This window comes from Rhinolophus sinicus, linkage group LG01 (genome assembly GCF_036562045.2).
Source record: "Rhinolophus sinicus isolate RSC01 linkage group LG01, ASM3656204v1, whole genome shotgun sequence".
NCBI lineage: Eukaryota > Metazoa > Chordata > Mammalia > Chiroptera > Rhinolophidae > Rhinolophus > Rhinolophus sinicus.
Genome location: NC_133751.1, coordinates 15,694,896 through 15,713,663, shown reverse-complemented (window position 1 = coordinate 15,713,663; position 18,768 = coordinate 15,694,896). Strand labels below are relative to the sequence as shown.

At 38.6% G+C, this 18,768-nt stretch overlaps 1 protein-coding gene across 6 annotated transcripts in view; it reads right to left on the bottom strand.

Moving 5' to 3' along the window:
- The window catches only part of APP (amyloid beta precursor protein), a 244,591-nt gene that overhangs the window by 163,770 nt on the left and 62,053 nt on the right, over positions 1–18,768 (bottom strand). For all 6 annotated transcript variants that reach the window (XM_019729868.2, XM_019729863.2, XM_019729865.2 and 3 more), the window contains exon 3: positions 7,474–7,603. In XM_019729868.2, the coding sequence (XP_019585427.1) occupies positions 7,474–7,603 (130 nt within the window). The remainder of the gene's footprint in view (positions 1–7,473; positions 7,604–18,768) is intronic.

Below are 18,768 nucleotides of genomic sequence, written 5' to 3'. Positions count from 1 at the left end.
TTATTATTGAATTATTAGCATAAAAAAAGACCTACCCCTCAAAAATTCTAACCTTACTTGCCAAATAGCAAAAGTTAAGTACCATGGGTATACATAAAAGAGGTACCCCATTTCCCCGAAAATAAGACCTAGTCGGACAATCAGCTCTAATACGTCTTTTGGAGCAAAAATTAATATAAGACATGGTTTTATATTATATAAGATCTGGTCTTAATAGTAAAATAAGACCGGGTCTAACATTAATTTTTGCTCCAAAAGACGCATTAGAGCTGATGGTCCGGTTAGGTCTTATTTTTCGGGAAACACAGTATATATTCAATACTGGCCTGAAAATAAAATATAAATTTAGACATAAATTTAAATTAAAAATAACAATAGTATCTATCATCAATAAAAACAACAAGGCTTTTTAAATACTACTACCCTATTATGACCAATGACCTTTTCTTCCTGAAAACAATGAACCATGTTCCATACATATCCTTTAAGGTCATACCTTCGGGTATAACTTTGCTCACCCTTTGTCTAAATACCTAAAATTTAGACAGTCTCTATTTTTGCCCTAGTCCTTGAAATCCTGGCTGAAATGCTACTTCCTGCTAAGTCTTCCTTAGCTAGAATTCCTCAGCTAGAATTCTTCCTTACCCACTCCTATACTACAGACTCTTAAAGAGGAGGGAGCTTATTTCACCTATCTCTACAGCCACACACAGAGGTAGTCAATAAATACTTACACAATGAATAAATTATCAGTCATTTTGTAGCATTTATTTCTATATGAACAGTCAATCCAGTATTTCCCCAAGATGAAAATTTAGAAAAAAAGTTATTTTAACTAGTCCCTTCATTACTAACAAATAATAGCAATTATGGTATTTGTTTTTTTTGTTTGGTTTTTTGTTCTTTTTCTCTATCAGTAAAGAAGAAAAACATAGCTAAATATAGATGTATCTTTAAACTCAGGATCACAAATCAGTACTGAAAATGTCCTCCATATTTTCATATGTAAATAAATACCACATTTATTTTATTAAAGAAACTAGAAGATTTGCAGCTAATAAATTATTACAAAAAAAGAAATGAATGTGAAAAAGAAACATCTACCATGATGTTTATCATAGCATCATTTATAATGAAGGGGACCAAAAGTATTGCCTTTTGGGATACTGATTTTTAAGGCGGTTATTAAGAAAAGGCTCAGAAAGAACATCTGACCCTCCCCACTTTCCTGCCTAAGAAACTCAGAAAGACCTACACAGGAAGGAAATCAGGATGTTCACCTTAGAAACCTAATTTGAACTGAGAAGGGTGGATGGGAGAGCATCAAACAGGAGCCCATTTACTAGATTACCTCTGTCTCACTGTTTCTGAGTTGCCTAGCAAAAATTTACCTGCCACATATGGTCCACTCTTCCTCAACTACCGTGAATCACCCATTCTCTGTTTTGAAACCTACCCACCTTTTCTCTTTCGTCCAAAATGACACACGCATATGTGCCCAGTTTAATCTCACTATCTTTGGAATTTTAATTTTCATGGTTATGTGAGTTCCCCATGTATTAAAATTTGACTTTCTCCTGTTCATCTGTTTCTGGTAATTATTAGCCCAGCTAGAAGAACTTAGAAGGTGTGAGGAAAAGTATTATTTGTAGCCCCCACAATAACCACGACCACAACAAAATAAAGGAAATTGTCTAAATAACACAAAATAAGGGATAGTGCATGTTGTAATGATAGTTTAAAATTGTATTTTCCAAGAATATTTAATTTCATGAATAAAGTATTATAAAAATGTTAGGTGAAAAAAAGTAGGTCACAAAAATAGGAAATAAGAATTACACAATGTTAAAATAATAAAAACAAAAAAAAATTGTAAAAAAAATGTAGACTGAAAGGAAGCCAAATGATTTGGGTTATTTCTTGGCTGTGGTTACATTTTCTTAACATCCTGCAATGAGCATGTATTACTTTTGTAACCAGAGAGATTTATTTTAAGAACGCCATGGCAATTCTTAGCATGTACTACAAATGAGATGCCCATTAACCTCCCTATTCACTTTTCAGTGTATTACTGAGGAGCACTGGAACACTGTAATATCAAATAAACTGAGATTTCTTTCTTATGCCTATCATCTGGGACCTGCAGATGAATTTTGTGTTTTAATAAAACACTAACAACAGGGAACACCCATATGGCATAACGGCAAATTTTCAAAAAGTGTTGTTTTCCTTTATAATGACTCATGTTACTTAATGACTCTTGAATCTATCTCCAGTTAAAAAAAAACCTCAAAATTAAACAGTTAACTAAGTAAATCATTCATGCCATGATGACTCTTATCCCAGACAACACATAAGTTGTTAAAAGTCCCAGAAAGAAGATGTAATAGCAGGTACAATAATTAAAAGAAGAAGATGAAACTAAACTGGAGCCAACAAAAACCACTAAAGTTTTCTTTTCAAAATCTGATTTATGAAAAAAAAAATCTTTTCAACTTTAGAAAGCAAATCAAGCTAGAGCCAATTAAGTAGAGCCAATGGGAGCTGGGAGAGAGGGGAAGGAGGTTTACTCATTGGTTTTGATGGATTATCCACGTAGAAGGAAATAATTTCTATAGGTTTTCCTGCTTAACCAAATGGAAAGGGGCTTCACTTTCTAAGTCCTTCCCTACCCAGAAGGAATCTGCAAGATCAATGCAATTTCTTCCCATTCAACAATCCACTCTGAAACAAATTTTGAAAAAAAAATAATTAAGCAAAATTCAGGATTTTTCTGAAAAATTAGTGATGATTAATGCTGCTTAAATTTGGTTGAAAATAAGACTGGTGACATTTTCTTTTAATTTAGCAGCATAGTGTTTTTTAAAATAAATATTTTTACATATTTTCCCATAAGAAGTTATTCTTACTGTATAAAGCTCATAACACACAACTACCAATAGATAAAAACAATGACCATTTGGTGTGTCTTTCAAGCCGTTTGACTTTTTTTCAACTATCACAATCTGATGACTGATACGAAATTTTACATACTAGTTACATATGCATAGCCCATCTTTTTCTGATGGCAAAAGCTACCTGTTTGTTATAGAAATGAATAGAAAAATGTTTAAATAAAAAAAATCACCTGTAATCCTACTGTTTGGAGATAAACACTGGGAAGATCTCTTTTCCATGCCTATTTTCTTTTTGTAAATCAGATTCTATATACTAGTTTGGAGGTATGACTAATTTGGAATATTCAAAATCCCACGTGGAAGACCACATAAAAAGGGATCTGGTGATTAGTTGTCCCTGATAAAGAAATGTCCAGGATTTCTGGTCATTCCTTATGAGAGCATGACACAGACAACTTTAAAAACACAGAACATTCAAGAAGTTGTATCCCTCAGGTGTGCAGAAGCCAGGCTCATCACGCATCATTCCCATGGTTTGTATGTGCAACCCCGGCATATGCATATGCCAGGACTTCATAAGTGGTTGGATCTACAGTGTGCAGAGATCAATGAAGACCGAAGGAGCCACAGATACCGATTCACTATTACAGTGAATTACTGTGCTGGCACATCAGGGCATTTACAGGATCCTGAAAGGCTACAACAAAAATGTTCTCCCATCCCCACCCCCATTCTTAAAATTAGGTGAAGTCTTATGTAAAATTCTTGAATACTGTTCTGCTGTATGAGTGTCTCAAGAGAATTGCTGTTTAGCATCAATCCAAAAACCTACTCTGCTACAGTATCTATAAGAATACCCAAATACACCCTTTTCACAGTAAGGAAGACTAAGATAGTGTAGCTAATTCACACAAAAGCAACCACCAAAAACCAAGGTACGCTTGTTCCTAAAATTTCAGTAAAACAATATAATTCAAAATTAAGATGAACTGGGGCCGGTCCAGTGGCTCAGGCAGTTGGAGCTCCGTGCTCCTAACTTCAAAGGCTGCCGGTTTGATTCCCACATGGGCCAGTGGGCTCTCAACCACAAGGTTGCCAGTTCAACTCCTCGAGTCCCGCAAGGGATGGTGGGCTCTGCCCCCTGCAACTAGCAACGGCAACTGGACCTGGAGCTGAGCTGCGCCCTCCACAACTAAGACTGAAAGGACAACAACTTGAAGCTGAATGGCACCCTCCACAACTAAGATTGAAAGGACAACAACTTGCCTTGGAAAAAAGGCCTGGAAGTACACACCATTCCCCAATAAAGTCCTGTTCCCCTTCCCCCAATAAAATCTTTAAAAAAAAAACAAAAATTAAGATGAACTGAATACCTTCAATTTCTCATCTGACCATATCTGAATAGTTTCATGGTCATTATTACTTATATGTTTGGAAAGTCTTGACAAAAATAAAATCAAATGACATTTAAGACAGTAATTCTTTAACTTCTAATTCTTTTGGATTAATCTATTAATTAACCCGACTTTGCCCCCGTAAATCAACAGTAATTTATCTTACACAATGCACCTTGCCTATACCAGACAGAGATAAGTGCAGAAGGGTGTCCATTTCAATACTGGACCTATTACACCATAAAGAGTATTCATTCAAATGGAAAGGGGTTCAAAGCGTTGCAAAGAAAATATTATCCTTGAGTAATGACAATGATATGCTTGAATCCCACATGGAATAATTAATGAAATGTTCGTATGATTAAGACAGATCTTACAGGCTGGGTCCAGAGGCACAATCAAAAGCAAAGGGTGAAATGAGAAAGCCAACTCACTCTCAAGGGAAATCATCCACTCCATGGGAAGAAAATGGCAATAGCAATATAATACACTTTCTCCATCTAGACAAGGAACGCCAAGATATTGTACAGCAAGTATCCCCAGGGCAAATGCATGGATTAGAGAAAAATAACCCAGAGAAACACTGGATCCTACATCTGACAGAAAGGTCAGGAAAGTTGCATGCTACACATAACAGGCATTTTTCTCTCTTCATGCTGTCTTGTGAATTTTGATATGCTTCATGTTTAAGACAATTTTATTTTGTGTTCTCAGTAGTGCCCTTCTGAGAATTAACTTGTTAAATAATCTCTTTTGTCTAAAGGATATGTTTGCGTACAGCCAGAGAGTTTAGAGGGTCCTTATGCTAATGCTGAACAGTAATTCTCAGTTCAAGCAGCAAGTAACACATCAGACTGTTTGTTGCCTATTACAACCGTAACGTGGAAAACATTACTGCATGGAGATTTATCCCATTCCAGGGTCACGGTTGTCTTCTTTACAAACACAACATCTGTTGTTGAGTTTTATAAAAAGTGCTCTTTATTGCCTCTAACTCACAGCCTTTCCTCTGTGATTTCATTTTGTAAATCAGGTGGATATTTGCTCTAATATAACTTTGTGTTACTACTGTAAGGAACACTGGGTTAAGAATTGAAAGATCCTGGATGCTGGTCGCGATTCTACCACTAACAAGCCGTGTAAGTTACAGGAAGAGTTTCAATCTCACTGACTCTCAATATTTGTCCCTGTGAAGTGAGACTACTTAGGATGAAGTTTCCCTCCATGCTGCATAACAGTTTATCATGAAGAAACTAAATATTTTGACAGTTAATCATAGCATTATCATAAAGTTTTCTGATTTCATATTTAGATCTGAAGACATTTTACACATTTCTTGTTCCTTTTCAGTGTTTTCTTCCTTTGAGCTTTGAGGAACTCTTGCCACAGGAGTAGAGTTTTTCAGAGATGGGGAGGTGTCTGGGGTCAGGGCAGGGAGAGGGGCTGGTATAGGGGACACAATCAAAATGGGGTCAAAGGATATTTGCTACAACTAAGTGGCTCTAGGTAGTGAATTATAATCTTCACGTGGATTCTATCTTTTAGTCAAGTCTAATAATTCTGAATAAAATTATGAAGCAGAATGTTTTAAGCGAAATGATATGCGGTCACGTCTGAAACAAAACTCCAGTCATGAGTGTCACATCAGGGGTCATAAGCGATAATGCTTAGCCAAAGACCTAGCGTGTCTTCCCAGTGAGCTTAGAGTCTATAGAGAATGTCTGTGAAACATTTCATAGACTGGATAAGTGAGAACCAACAGAAACAAATCATTAGCAAGGCTTGCCCCACTCAAGTAACTACTTCGTGATCTGCTTCCTAACTTGTGCTGAATTATATGGTCTCTTGGTGTAAAATTAAGTTAGTTCGAAATATATAATTCCTGGAGACAACTGACCTCTATATTTTCTTGAAGTAAGAGTTCTGTATCTAGTATTTAAACATCACTTATTTTCATATTATTAAATCACTTCTTGACTAGTCAGACAGAAAAGGTTGGGAGGCCTTGTAAATTATTTAGGAACAAGGAAACTTGAATTATCAAATGTTTAAGAATTAGCTTTTCCAACTCTTTTCATCAATTTAATTACATTGTGAGTATTAACTCCACCAAATGAAATGTTCATTCTAATGTCCAGTGTTTTCTATTGTCTCCAATTACACGCATGCATAAGTAACCCATAAGTAACTGGTACATTCTTATGCCATTCATGTTTGACCGAGTATTATACAGAGCCCCAGAATCTTCCGTAGTTCTCCTTACTTTCTAAGTGTGCTGTTGGGACTTTTTAAAAGATCCCTTGTAGTCGTGACAAGCAGCCATCGGAATGTACGTCAATATTTGTCCTCATCCTCCATATATAGATCTCCGTGTCCTTATTTACCACCATTCTACTAATGAGTAAATTCGTAGCAAACATCTAGAGGCCAGCTATCACATCAGCGACTGGTGATTTCTACAGTGTCTGCTTACATAAAAATATCAACAAGCAAGAGACTAATAACCAAGAGAGATTAAACATGGAGTTTGACAATGTTTCTACAGGGAAAAAGTATAATATCGCAAAAAACAACGCGATTTTTAAAATAAAAAGTTAAAGTAAAATTTGTGGTCGGTGAGAGAAACACACATTTAAACCTTGGCGATCAAACTGTTTCCTCTACTTTGGTATGAGCGGAAAAAAAATTCCCTAGCTATGGCCAAAAAGGAAGAGTAGTCAGTTGTAGGGAAGAGATTCAGGAATTAGCAAACTGCTGGAGCTTCACATTTGTTTCTTTCTTCCATGAAGAAATTACTGTTCTTGTCTATGTGAAGAAACACATAAGGCCTTAATTCTACACATCTAGATAGTCAGTGTACATGAGAATCACCTACGGGATTGGTAAAATTAAGATTCCTGTGCTCCACCACCAGGCGCTTTCATTCAGCCGTCCTGGGATCGGTCCAAGAACTTGTAATTTTGAAAAACACACGGTAAATTCATTCTGTGCCAGGAAATTCAAAAACACGTCTCCTGTACTGTCGGAACACAGGCTACCTGAACAGTCCAAAGTGCTACACAGAGAGGCAATATGCTGAACGAAGAGTCTGTGCATTTGAGCTAATCAGAGCCTCCTCCTTTCTCATCCCCAAATATTAATATCAGGGCCATCGACCCCAGCTCCGTGGCTGGCCGGCTCACCTAAGCAGCGGTAGGGAATCACGATGTGGCCGTGGGTCTTGCACTGCTTACGGCCCCTCTTGCACCAGTTCTGGATGGTCACTGGTTGATTGGCTTCTACCACATTGGTGATCTGCAGTTCAGGGTAGACCTGGGGAGCACACAAAAAGGATACATCGTTACCTGAGTCCGGGGCTCGGCTGGCATGAGCAAGCACTTGATAACCACCAATGCTGTTATTTGAAGGTATCCCCAACACTCAAGCCTGTTCTGAGGCTGATATAGCTTAAGAAATTCAGGGTAAAGAAAAAGACGTAAGTGACAAGCACTCCATTATTCCACTCAAAACATTAAGCAATGTGACTTTATTTTATTGCGCCCATGCAGGCTTAAAATATTGTTTTTCCAGGGGAGATAAAAGAGAAACAGGGGGAGAGGGACCTGTTCGAAGCATGGGGCAATTTTCAATGCTGAGTAGACTGGTGTGAAGATGATAATCTGAAATGTCCTAAATAGATGTTGTAGTCGATATACCTGGGGATATTATTACCTTTACAGAAATTCAACCCACTCCTATCTCTTAATAATTAGGAAAATATTTTACACAAAGGATATGACACATAACAAGCTTTCTAGATAAAAATCCTTTTCTTTATTCAAAGTAATTTACATAAGAATAATTTATCAAATGGTTATCAGAGCTGTCATTTAGATTAGAAAATGTATTCATGAATCTCTTCCCTTGAGAACTAACCACAACCCTTTGCTTTGATTACCGTTCTCAATAAATCATGGTGTTTGCTGAGCACTTGGAATGACACATGAAATTTGGATCAACTGAGATGTATTTGTGAAATAGCAAATCATTTCTATTTATGAATAACCAGTAGAGATTTGAAAGAAAATGTAATCATAAAAATATCTAAAATGAGCATTCTCTTGCATAAATCTTGCATTTCACCAGGGGTTCTGGTTTGCCAGAGAAGCACAGTGAAGAGAGGGAAGCATGAGGCTGGAGGGTATAAGCAAGGGAATGGTTATAACGATGGGTCATGAAATCTAAAGAGGAAGGAAGTGAGAACACGAAAGGAGTGAAACACAGCAAAAAGGCTGTCATATGAGTCTTGGTGTGAGCTACCGAATTTTGGCAAAAAGGTACCGAAGAAAGTGAAGAGATGAAAAGTAGTACCTGGAGAGTCACCGAGTTAAAATTAAGACTTTGGAGGAGGAGATACAGTTATTGGTCATTGCAAAGTGTGTGATACGACCACCAGAGGGAACGGCTGATGAAGAATGATGAAGGCAAGATGGCTGAAGGAATGAAAATCATGGACCTGAGAAACTGGAATAGTAGAAGGATCATGGAGGTTGATAGAAAAAGCACTTAAAAATCATGAAATGAGCAGCTGTTTGGATGACAGAAAGCCAGGAGCTAACACCGTGAAAGAGAAGGGAGAGTGTCGCTGAGGACCAAAGATGGCTAGATGACAAGCAGAGGACAGGGGTGATGTAGCTGAAGGGGGCGTACGCCACAGCTGGTGTGGGGGGTTGTTTCAGGGAGCAGGGGGAGAATGGTTTGGATGTGAAAATGTGGAGGAAGGAGGACCTCTCTAGGCGCCATGCCCTGAGGACTGAGAGAAAAGACACCTAGTACCTGAGAAGGACACAGGCAACAGTGGCTCTGGGAGAGAACCAGGTTTCAGAGCAAGAAGATGGTGTCCACAGTGTGGGGAAGTTTGCTGCTGATGGTCAGTGACATTCAGAGAGCTTGCCATGATCCTGTCTTTATTTAAAATGCTGATTTTTGTTGTTGTTCACTGTGAATTTTTTGCACTAATGTTTCTTTTTTTTAAAGACAGCATTAAAATATTATCTAATCTTGATTCCTGAGTGCCTCACTCACCTCACCTTAGTCCCTGACCTGAGATAAATCAGTAGGAAAAAAAAAAAAAAAGGCAATGAGAACAGATAAAAACTGTGGGACATTCAGACAATTTAGAGCTGAAAAGAAATGACCTATCCAACCAGGAAAAGATGTGGAGGAACCTTAAATATGTTGGGGCCCAAAGCAGGCCGCCCCCAAATATCCCACAATGGCATATTAATTATTTCGAATTAAAATCGCTTGAGAATCAAGCAGGAGTGGGAGAAGTTCTCTGACTCTCCTCTAGCTCCCTAAGTGCAGAAGATTAATCTCCATGTAAAAAGTCCCTCCCTGCTATACTCGTAAGAGAGCTAAGGAGCAGACTCAGGAAGAGACAGCCTTGTCTCCAGAGAGGATCCAGAGCTGAGAAGCTAATATAAACAAACACTTGTGAGTTTTATTAATTTACTGCCCCAAGCCTACTTTCTACTTAAATTCCTTACTAACATGTACTCCCAAACCTATGCTTCTTGTCATGCCAAATCTCCACTAATTTATTGTTTGTTTCTGTGAAGGACGGATAAACAGCCTGCTCCACTTCTCTCACAGAGTTATCCTTTTAATTCTCCCTTGTACACGTGAGAAAACGTGGGGTTTTCTCCTGTTATTCCACCTGGGGTCAATTTATTAGTAGCCCAGTCAGAAGAACTCCAGAGGGGCGGAAGGGGGCATTCCCTCTCCCCTGCAAATGACTATTACTAAGCGAAAGAAGCCCATCTAAAAAGGCTCCCTACTGTATGATTCCAACTACATGACATTCTGGAAAAGGCAAACTTTCGAGACAGTGAAAAACACCAGTGGTTGACAGGGATTGGGGGGGCAGGGATGACTATAAGGAGCACAAATGATTTTTTTAGGGCAGTGAAATTATTCTACATGATACTACAATACTGAATACGTACATGTGTCCAAACTCAGAGAATGTACAACACCAAGCGTAGACCCTAATGTAAACTGTGAACTTTGGGTGATGATGTGTCAATGTAGGTTCATCAATTTTAACAAACGTACCACTCTGGTGGGGGTGCTGATAATGGGGGGGAGGGCAGGTATACATGGGCAAGCTCTTGTACTTTCCTCTTAATTTTGCTGTCAACCTAAAACCGCAGTGAAAAAGTCTGTTTTTTTAAATAATTAAATATAAAAATAAGGCACTGATGATCAGTGTAGCGTGGGATAAATTCAGTGGTGAAAGCATATGCCATGAGAACATTAAAAAAAAGATATCTAAATCAGAATTCTGGGGTGGGGGGAAGGGTTTTAAGAAAGTTACTCTTCAAAAACAATGCCCGTAACTTAGCTTCCAATGGAAACAGCTGCCTTCTCTTTATTTTATTTTGTAGTTAAGTATCTTAACACTACCCTGCATGCATTTCAGTCACAGATAATGCTCAACTTGAAAATGCCACTAAAAATTTAATATCTTCATGGCTTTTTTTCTATAGGATGAAAGGTAAAGTGGTCCTTTGCATAGGAATAGAATTCTCCCACCACCTTTCTTTGTTTATTATATTGCAAAAGTACAACACTCATGAGTCATCAACTCTGTGACACTAGAGAGCTTGACCTGAGGGACACGGCTTGATGTGCAGTAAAGTGTGAGCTACTGCATTCTTCAAAAGGGGTTCCAGCTGCCACTTCACAGAAATACTATCCCTGCTGAGAATTTTCCCAGGAGCTTTATGCTTTCTATAAATCCTGTGGCAGGCAGTGAAGTCACATTGTCTTCTTTTCAACTCAAAACCAAAAATCTGTTTGCAAGGTACAAATTGAGAAATTGGAAAAAAGGGTCACTGGTTCAACGGCACACCATCTTCAGTTCCCTATGGTAATATTTGGGGCAACGGAGCAGTAATTTATTCTGTGGCAAATTTTCTAGCAACAGGGATTCTCCCCCAAAGGTCACTGCAGCTTCACGGAGGGGATCAGCCAAACATAGAATTTACTTAAGTTCTCACCACAAAAATCTAGGGCATATATATGTGTTATTTCCTGTGTTTCAACTTCTCTCTCCAGAACACTGACGACAATTGTTAATATGCAGATTGATGAGATTATGAAATTTGAACTGTAAATCCCATGCATAGTTTACCTACGGCCCTATGATGAAATGGCAGCAGTAACGTCAAGCCGATTCACCTACTTTTATTCAGAAACAAGGACGTATTCATTTGCACCTGCCAAAGAAAATAACATTTTGCTGTCCTAAAGTCAGGTTTATTGAAAAAGGGGAGGAACATCAGCAATTAAGGTAACAACATTTCTTCTGAACGCAGCAAGTCCCAGTTAGTCAAAGTGATGACCACATTGGAACAAGCAAACTGCGACTCAGAAAACATTTAATAAAAAAAAAAAATGAAGGGTTCTGACAAAAATTCCAAGTACTACACACCTTAAGAAGATTCAGTATATGACCAGGGACAAATAAACAGTTTATGTGGAAACGATAGCATAGCTCAGAGTTTTTGGCAAGGGTAAAAATGAACTAGACATGCAAAAGTGTTCGTGGCTAGTTAAGTCCCTGACTTTTCGCCATAATTAATGACAAGCATCAGTTCAATGTGTTATATTTTCTTTGCTGCATCTCAAATCATAACATAGGAAATAAAAAGATCTGAATTCCTTCAGCTGTTTAATTTGCATATTTTCCAACACATGCAATAGATTTATTGCTAACACAAGAAGCACTGCTGATAATTTGCTCATACAGCAAATCGCCTCTTTTATATGGCCCTCTTTTCTAAAATGTTTCCTCTGTAAACCCCAATTATGAGGAACTATTTTCTTTACTGTTAAAATAAGACTTTAGAGAACTATAAGCTATATTAATAAAAACTTAAAGCAGAAGCAAATCCAGGCCTATGTCAGTTAAACTTGAAAAGCAAACTGTCCTCAGTTCCTACAAATCTTCCTGGATGACAGCTGCATAGAGCAGTTACTGAATAAATACATACACTATGCTTCTAATACACTCTCACCTAAGACCCTTACACCACACTGCACATCCCAAGCCCTTTAGGGGCCCCCACGTGGACAAACCTCCTGCACTCCAAGTATAATACGATGATAATCCCCCTCTGCTACTTCAGGAATGCCTTCTGGTATCTATCACACTGTGCCTCAGGTATCTGTACCATCTTCCCAGTGAAAATGCTCTCTCCTAAAGGGCAGGAAACAATAATTTGGCTCCCTGTCACCTCCTTATGGCACCCCACATCCATTATCTTTGCTTTAAGGCTATATCATAAGGCTGCCAAGCCCGTACCCCTTCCCTGGGGTCCCCCAGCACCCAGCCTTCTGAAGGCGTACTCATTACTCATCAGTGAGTACTTGAGCTCTGCAGCTCCATCCGTAGAACTGATTAGAGCTGGAAGAAGGCAAACTGTAAACAGCATTCTCTTCCTCAAGAGTTTTGAACTGGCACATACACGCTCTAGTTAAATGAGGGGAACACCTGACTGGCAGGCAGGGGGAGTCACGGCCAGAGCTGGTGCTTATCAAAACCAGCAGGTGAAAGGGAACTAGGGACCTGGAAGCAGCAGCTGGGTTCAAGGAGGAGAAGAGGAAGACGGGCAGCGAGAGTGACGCTAAGGTGAGTGAGACAGACCAACAGGACAGAGGATCAGAGGGGCTGACACACTGCTCCAGGTGGCATGGCATGTCCTTTTCAATATTCCCTGTTTAAACAGAAGCTACTTTGGTAGCTTTATTGAGAACAAAACCCAAGGAAATGGCTTAGCTCCTGTGTTGGTTTACTAATACTCTCTCCTGGATCCCTTCAATCTCTGCATCAAAGCATTCTATCCAACTACTCTTATCTGATCACCGGCCACTTTCCACCTCCCACAACCACTTTCTACCTCCTATGCCACTTCTGTGCCCTCCTGCCCTGTCAGACGATGCACTCCTTGAAGGCAGGGACAATGATTCACTTTTGGGTTCTCTCAACAGCAGCCAAAGCCGTGATAGCCCAAGACGTGCCTGACAAATATTGAATGAATATTTCTGGGTGAGTTCAGAATCCTTTATTGGAGGGAAGTTCGGTATATATTAACCTCCCACTGGGCATTATTAATGTATCTCTTAAATCAGCTAAATAATATAGTTAGATTCTGAGTTGTTGAGAAAAATGAGCGTCTCAGTGCCTTCCAATATTATTCTTCCAAGTTTGATGTGGCAACTTATACAAATAATAGAATCTTATATAAGAAGCAGTAGACTAATGTTAATAAATATACAACTGAGAACTATGCTTAGGAATAATTAAAAGTCAGGCTCTCACTTAGGCTAAGAGGGCCCATCCCCTGGTCCAGAAATCTGAAAAGCAGCCTCCTCTTTTGGCCATAGAAACACTCTTTATTTTTGAAAGCTAATGTATCAGTGCATGAACTTTTCTTAAAAAGGAGAGCTGAAGTAAATCCAAATATTAACAGCCAGGAGAACGGTAAAGTAGAAACAATTTTAGATCCTTAGTCGAAGGCTGTAGTTGATAGCCTAGGTGGTTTTTGCTCACTACAGAAAAATACTTTAAAACTTGGTTACCACCAGAATGCTTTCATTCTAAATTTTAAAAATCTAGAAAACTTTCTCTCTCTCTCACTCTGGCTATCCAAATTAGAAATACATTAATCTCAGACAAGATGACATTTAAGTTGTTAAATATGCAAAGCAAGAAAAACACTGATGATATTTAAGAAAGCCAACCAAAATGTAGTAATATATATAGAAACATAAAAATATTTCTTTAAGACATGTTGTCAGAGTCTTACAGAAATTTTCCTATCCCTAATATTAAGAGCAAATAGGGGAACCCTCTTAGTCCTTTTTGCAAACAAGATACCTGGGATAAAGGATTAATGCCAAAAGTCTTACTTACACATGACTAAATTCCAAAAGACTAAGGATATTTCAAGAACACAAAGTCAAATGTGGTTAGGAAAAAGCCCGAAACAGTTAATGTGCAGGCCAATGGGTCTGTTACTAATTCTGAAAATAATGTGCTAATTATGGTTCTTTCTAGTCATTCAACTTTTGAAATCAATTTTAAGCAACGTCTCAAGGAAATTTCTTTTTTGAAAAAAGTGCTAACAATTATGTAGTGTTAATAAAATGGCAGTTTAAACATGTAAGTCAGAAGTTAATAAATAACATTCATCTTAGTCAATTTACAGCTCTGCCAATGGAACGAGCAACACCTCTCCACAAGGGGTTTTCCAAAAATAATGCAGACCTTGCAGGAGGCAAGATAAAGAACTTGCCTTCTGGACTTATCCAGGAACAAGAGTGACTAGATTTGATAATTATTGAAGATGAGTGATAGGTACAGGGTGCATTCATTATACCATTCTTTCCACTTTTCATATACGCTTGAAATTTTGAATTAGAAAGAATGAAAAGTAGAAAACTAGCCCAGCAGAAACAGAGTCAAATTTCTAAATTTACATTGCATTTAAAAAAAAAAAAAAAAAAACAAGTACAAAAACAAACCAAGATCCCAATAGTATATTCTGATAGTCACTGGCACTTAAGAACATATACCTAAAACAAAGAATCAAAAACTCTATAGCAGGGGCGGCCAGTTAGCTCAGTTGGTTAGAGCGCATGTTCTTAACAACAAGGTTGCCAGTTCAAATCCCGCATGGGATGGTGGGCTGCGCCCCTTGCAACCAGATTGAAAATGGCGACTGGCCTTGGTGCTGAGCTGCGCCCTCCACAACTAGATTGGTGGACAACGACTTGACTTAGAGCTGATGGGTCCTAGAAAAAACACACTGTTGCCTAATAAATTTTTTTAAAATAAACAAAAAAAACTCTACAGCAAAATGGTGCAGAGGTAGCCTAATCATGGGCTAGCTTCATCTGAAAGCTCTTACATGTCCGTTTCCTTCTCAAAGAACATATCCAAGAGGAGAATAAGGAACATATATAATAACTGAGGATTGGCTATGTGCCAGAGAGTTTTCTTGCAAGTGTTTTATGTGTAGCAAGTCATATAATTCACTATCAGTTAGCAATCGCTCCATTTCCTAGGAGATGAAATCGATGGAGCTGGACATACCGAAAGTAGCTGTCATTTCTGAACACTCAAGGAGGACATTAATTGTAAGTGTAACACTACTAACACGTTAGCATACAAGCCCAAACAAAGTCTGTCCTAAACAATACATTTGTTTCTGGATTAAAATGATGAACTTCCTCCTTTAAACATGTCTGGCATACAAAGAAAAAGCCTATCAAACTGTTTTCAACATAAATTCTTTTAATAATAGTTAGGGATATCGAAAACAGAGTAACTTATTTAATTGAGAAACAGAACTAGAAACCAACTGAAAATGTTCTCCGCTTAGGAATTTAATGAGGTGCTGAGAGGGAACGTGCAGCTGATGAAACACTACTGCAATAATGGGAAGTGTGAGTGGTGCTGTTTGCACAATGACGGCCTCCTGGAAAAGCAAGGGGCATATAAGGCTGTGGGGCATTGCCTATTTCCCAATAATGTGGCCCAAGTCTGTTTTTCACACTGTGTATAAATACATTGTTATATATGTACAATTATATTCAGAGCTGGAAAATATTGTCCAAGAACCTTGTTTGATCTCATTCTTATTCTGAAGTGCTGAATGTAAAAACAAATGGCGGGGTGGGGGTTGGGGGGTGGACAGCGGAGCACACCAAAAGAGATAGGACACAAATGAGACAACACAAACAGATGTGTACACATGTACATATAAGCCTAGATTCTCATTCTTGGCCAATTTATGGCCGATTTTCTTATTTTTAAAATATCCAAACACTACAATTTTATTTGCTAAGTATACCTCAATAGAGCTAAAAAGCAAAAGAAAATTTACTCCAGGAAAAAAAAATTTAATACACAAAATGTCAAATATAAAAGTCTGTAGTATATTACTACAAATATGTAATAATGGAATACGCATATAGGCAGTAACGACGAAATGTTGAATCAAACATTAATTTGATAACATGATAATTGTGTGAAAAAAATCCAAACTGGTTTCATCCCTTTTAGCTCTAAACCCTAGGATTTGTGAAAGCAATCACTATATTTATACAGGCCATTAAAGCATACGATATATCCATTCTCATATATAGGTAGCTGGATTCCTCGATTTGAAAATTGCTTCACCGAATAGGAATTTTTGGATCTTTCCCAAACCACAACACAATGTACATGGGCTTGTGATTTGTGGATCAATTGAAAGCCTACAAAGCTGGACAGCACACAGCAAAACCAAAATGGCCAAGTGTGTACCACAGCTTCTGCCACAGCACCATGTACAGTAGACCCTCAAAGTTGGTTAGATTAAAAAGATCGCATGCGTTGTTTGTTTGTTAAAATTAATTTTAATTCCACATTGCTATGGAATGAAAACAAGGCTGAGAACCAACTCTTGTCTGGGAATCCCACGTTCGGTTACAGGTTTTAGAGGAGAAAGTTGGGCAAAGTTAATGGCTTTGTTCAACTCATCGAACAGGCCATTTTTGTTTTGTGTGGGTGCTGGCCTGCTCTGTTCAATGATCCTACAAATTCATAGACAAAACAATGGTTCATTTAGAGGAAGAACATTAAAGAAACAGAAAACACATATCGTTAGCTGTGGAAAAGAAAACACTCAGGGAAAAGCGAGTGTACCCATAATCTAATAGAAGAGATGACACACAAAGCTTCATTCACCTGTCTAACTTTCCCAGCTGGAATCTCTGCCACTGCTTGAGGCTTCACCTGTTCCAAACTCCCTCCAGAGACCTGCCCCCAGGGTGAGTTAGCAGAGCCACTGACACCTGCTCCAAGCCCCTACCTCACACTAGGTGCTCTTGAAGTTAGGGATACAGAGCGGGGGCGGCAGGACCTACATTGTTTTATGTTCTCTCCTTAAGAGGAGAAAGAACGGTGCTGAGACTCATACTTGTCATTTAATTCGACAGTGTTTAACTTTTATAACACACATCTGCATGTTCTTATCATAAAGGGAGACTTGTGCTAAGACTGGTGAAGCAACTCGCCTGGGCTGCTCAGGTTATCAAAGAGCAAAGGCTGGATTTGAGCGGAGGTCTGTCCAGTGGCAAAGGCCGTGTTCCCCCCACTGCACTTGACCCCAAAGGCTCCCTTTTCACAGCATCTCGTATACAGTGAGGTGGATGAGCGGGGTGATCTTGAATGTTCCTTTCTGCGCTAACATCTTGAGATTTGAATTCCTTGCTCTCCCCAATCCAACCTACCCTTGGACACAGGCTTATACTTCTAAAACGTGTCTTGCCCAGAAAACACTCGTGCTAAAAACAATCCCATAGCTCATTCTTATCTCTAGGATCACACTCCAAATCGAGAGACTTACAACCAAGATTCCTCTACTTTGCAGCCTGTTCCACCTTTCCACTCTTCTAACTTCTTTTTTCAATTATCTAATTGAATATTTTCAATGTGTGATCGAAAAATTAGGTGAATACTGCTACCGAGTGCCATCCAACAGAAAGGCAGGGAGCTTCAATACGGGAAGTGGTGCGTTGAACCTTAGGTCACAGTGTGTGACAAGTTTCAACTTGTTGGGTGGAGTCAGTCGGGTGTGAGCTACGGTTGAGACAAGGTGTGCTTTAAAGTGTGCTGTAAATCATCCCCCATTACAATAACACTATGTGTCACACATTGCTTCTGATATATGGTAATTTCTGCCAAATGAAAACATTACAGTGTGTCCTCATCCACCTTATTCAGCAGATTTGGCACCATGCAACTTCTGGCTCTTCCCGAAAGTCAAAATGATTCAGGACATCGAGGCAGCCACGACAGGGAAACTAAAGACACTCACAAAAGAGGATTTCCAGAACTGCTTCAGAAAGTGGCAAGAACGATGGGATAAGTTGTTTGAAGTGAGGGGGAGTATTCTGAGGGGTATTAATGGTAATGTGTCTTCTACTGTAATACATTTTTGAAAATTTAAATATTCACTGTATTTTTTATCACATCTTGTATATAAGTTTCTTACCAGCCAAAAGTGGTGTCTTGCCGCCACTCAGCAACACATGGCACAAAATCCTATCCTGACTGAATACATGCAATAAATATTTGCTAAATTTGGGAAGGAACAAGATCCTTTAGATGAAAAATCAAAAGACACTTCCAATGTTTTCTTCTCCCATCCCCAAGCCTTTGGTTTAAATAAAACAATGTTTTAAAAAATGTTTTTCATTTCATTTATGAGGACAGTAAAATCTAAAACTTCTCATTTTTGTTCCTAGGCTTTAATATGTTTCAAGGAGAATATTATCCTAGTTTTGTTCTATTTATATTTATACGACTTCCGGTTCCTTAGGCCAATGTTTGGGTACTGAAACAGTTCATTAAGGCAAGTGGCCACTTTAGGCTGTTAAAT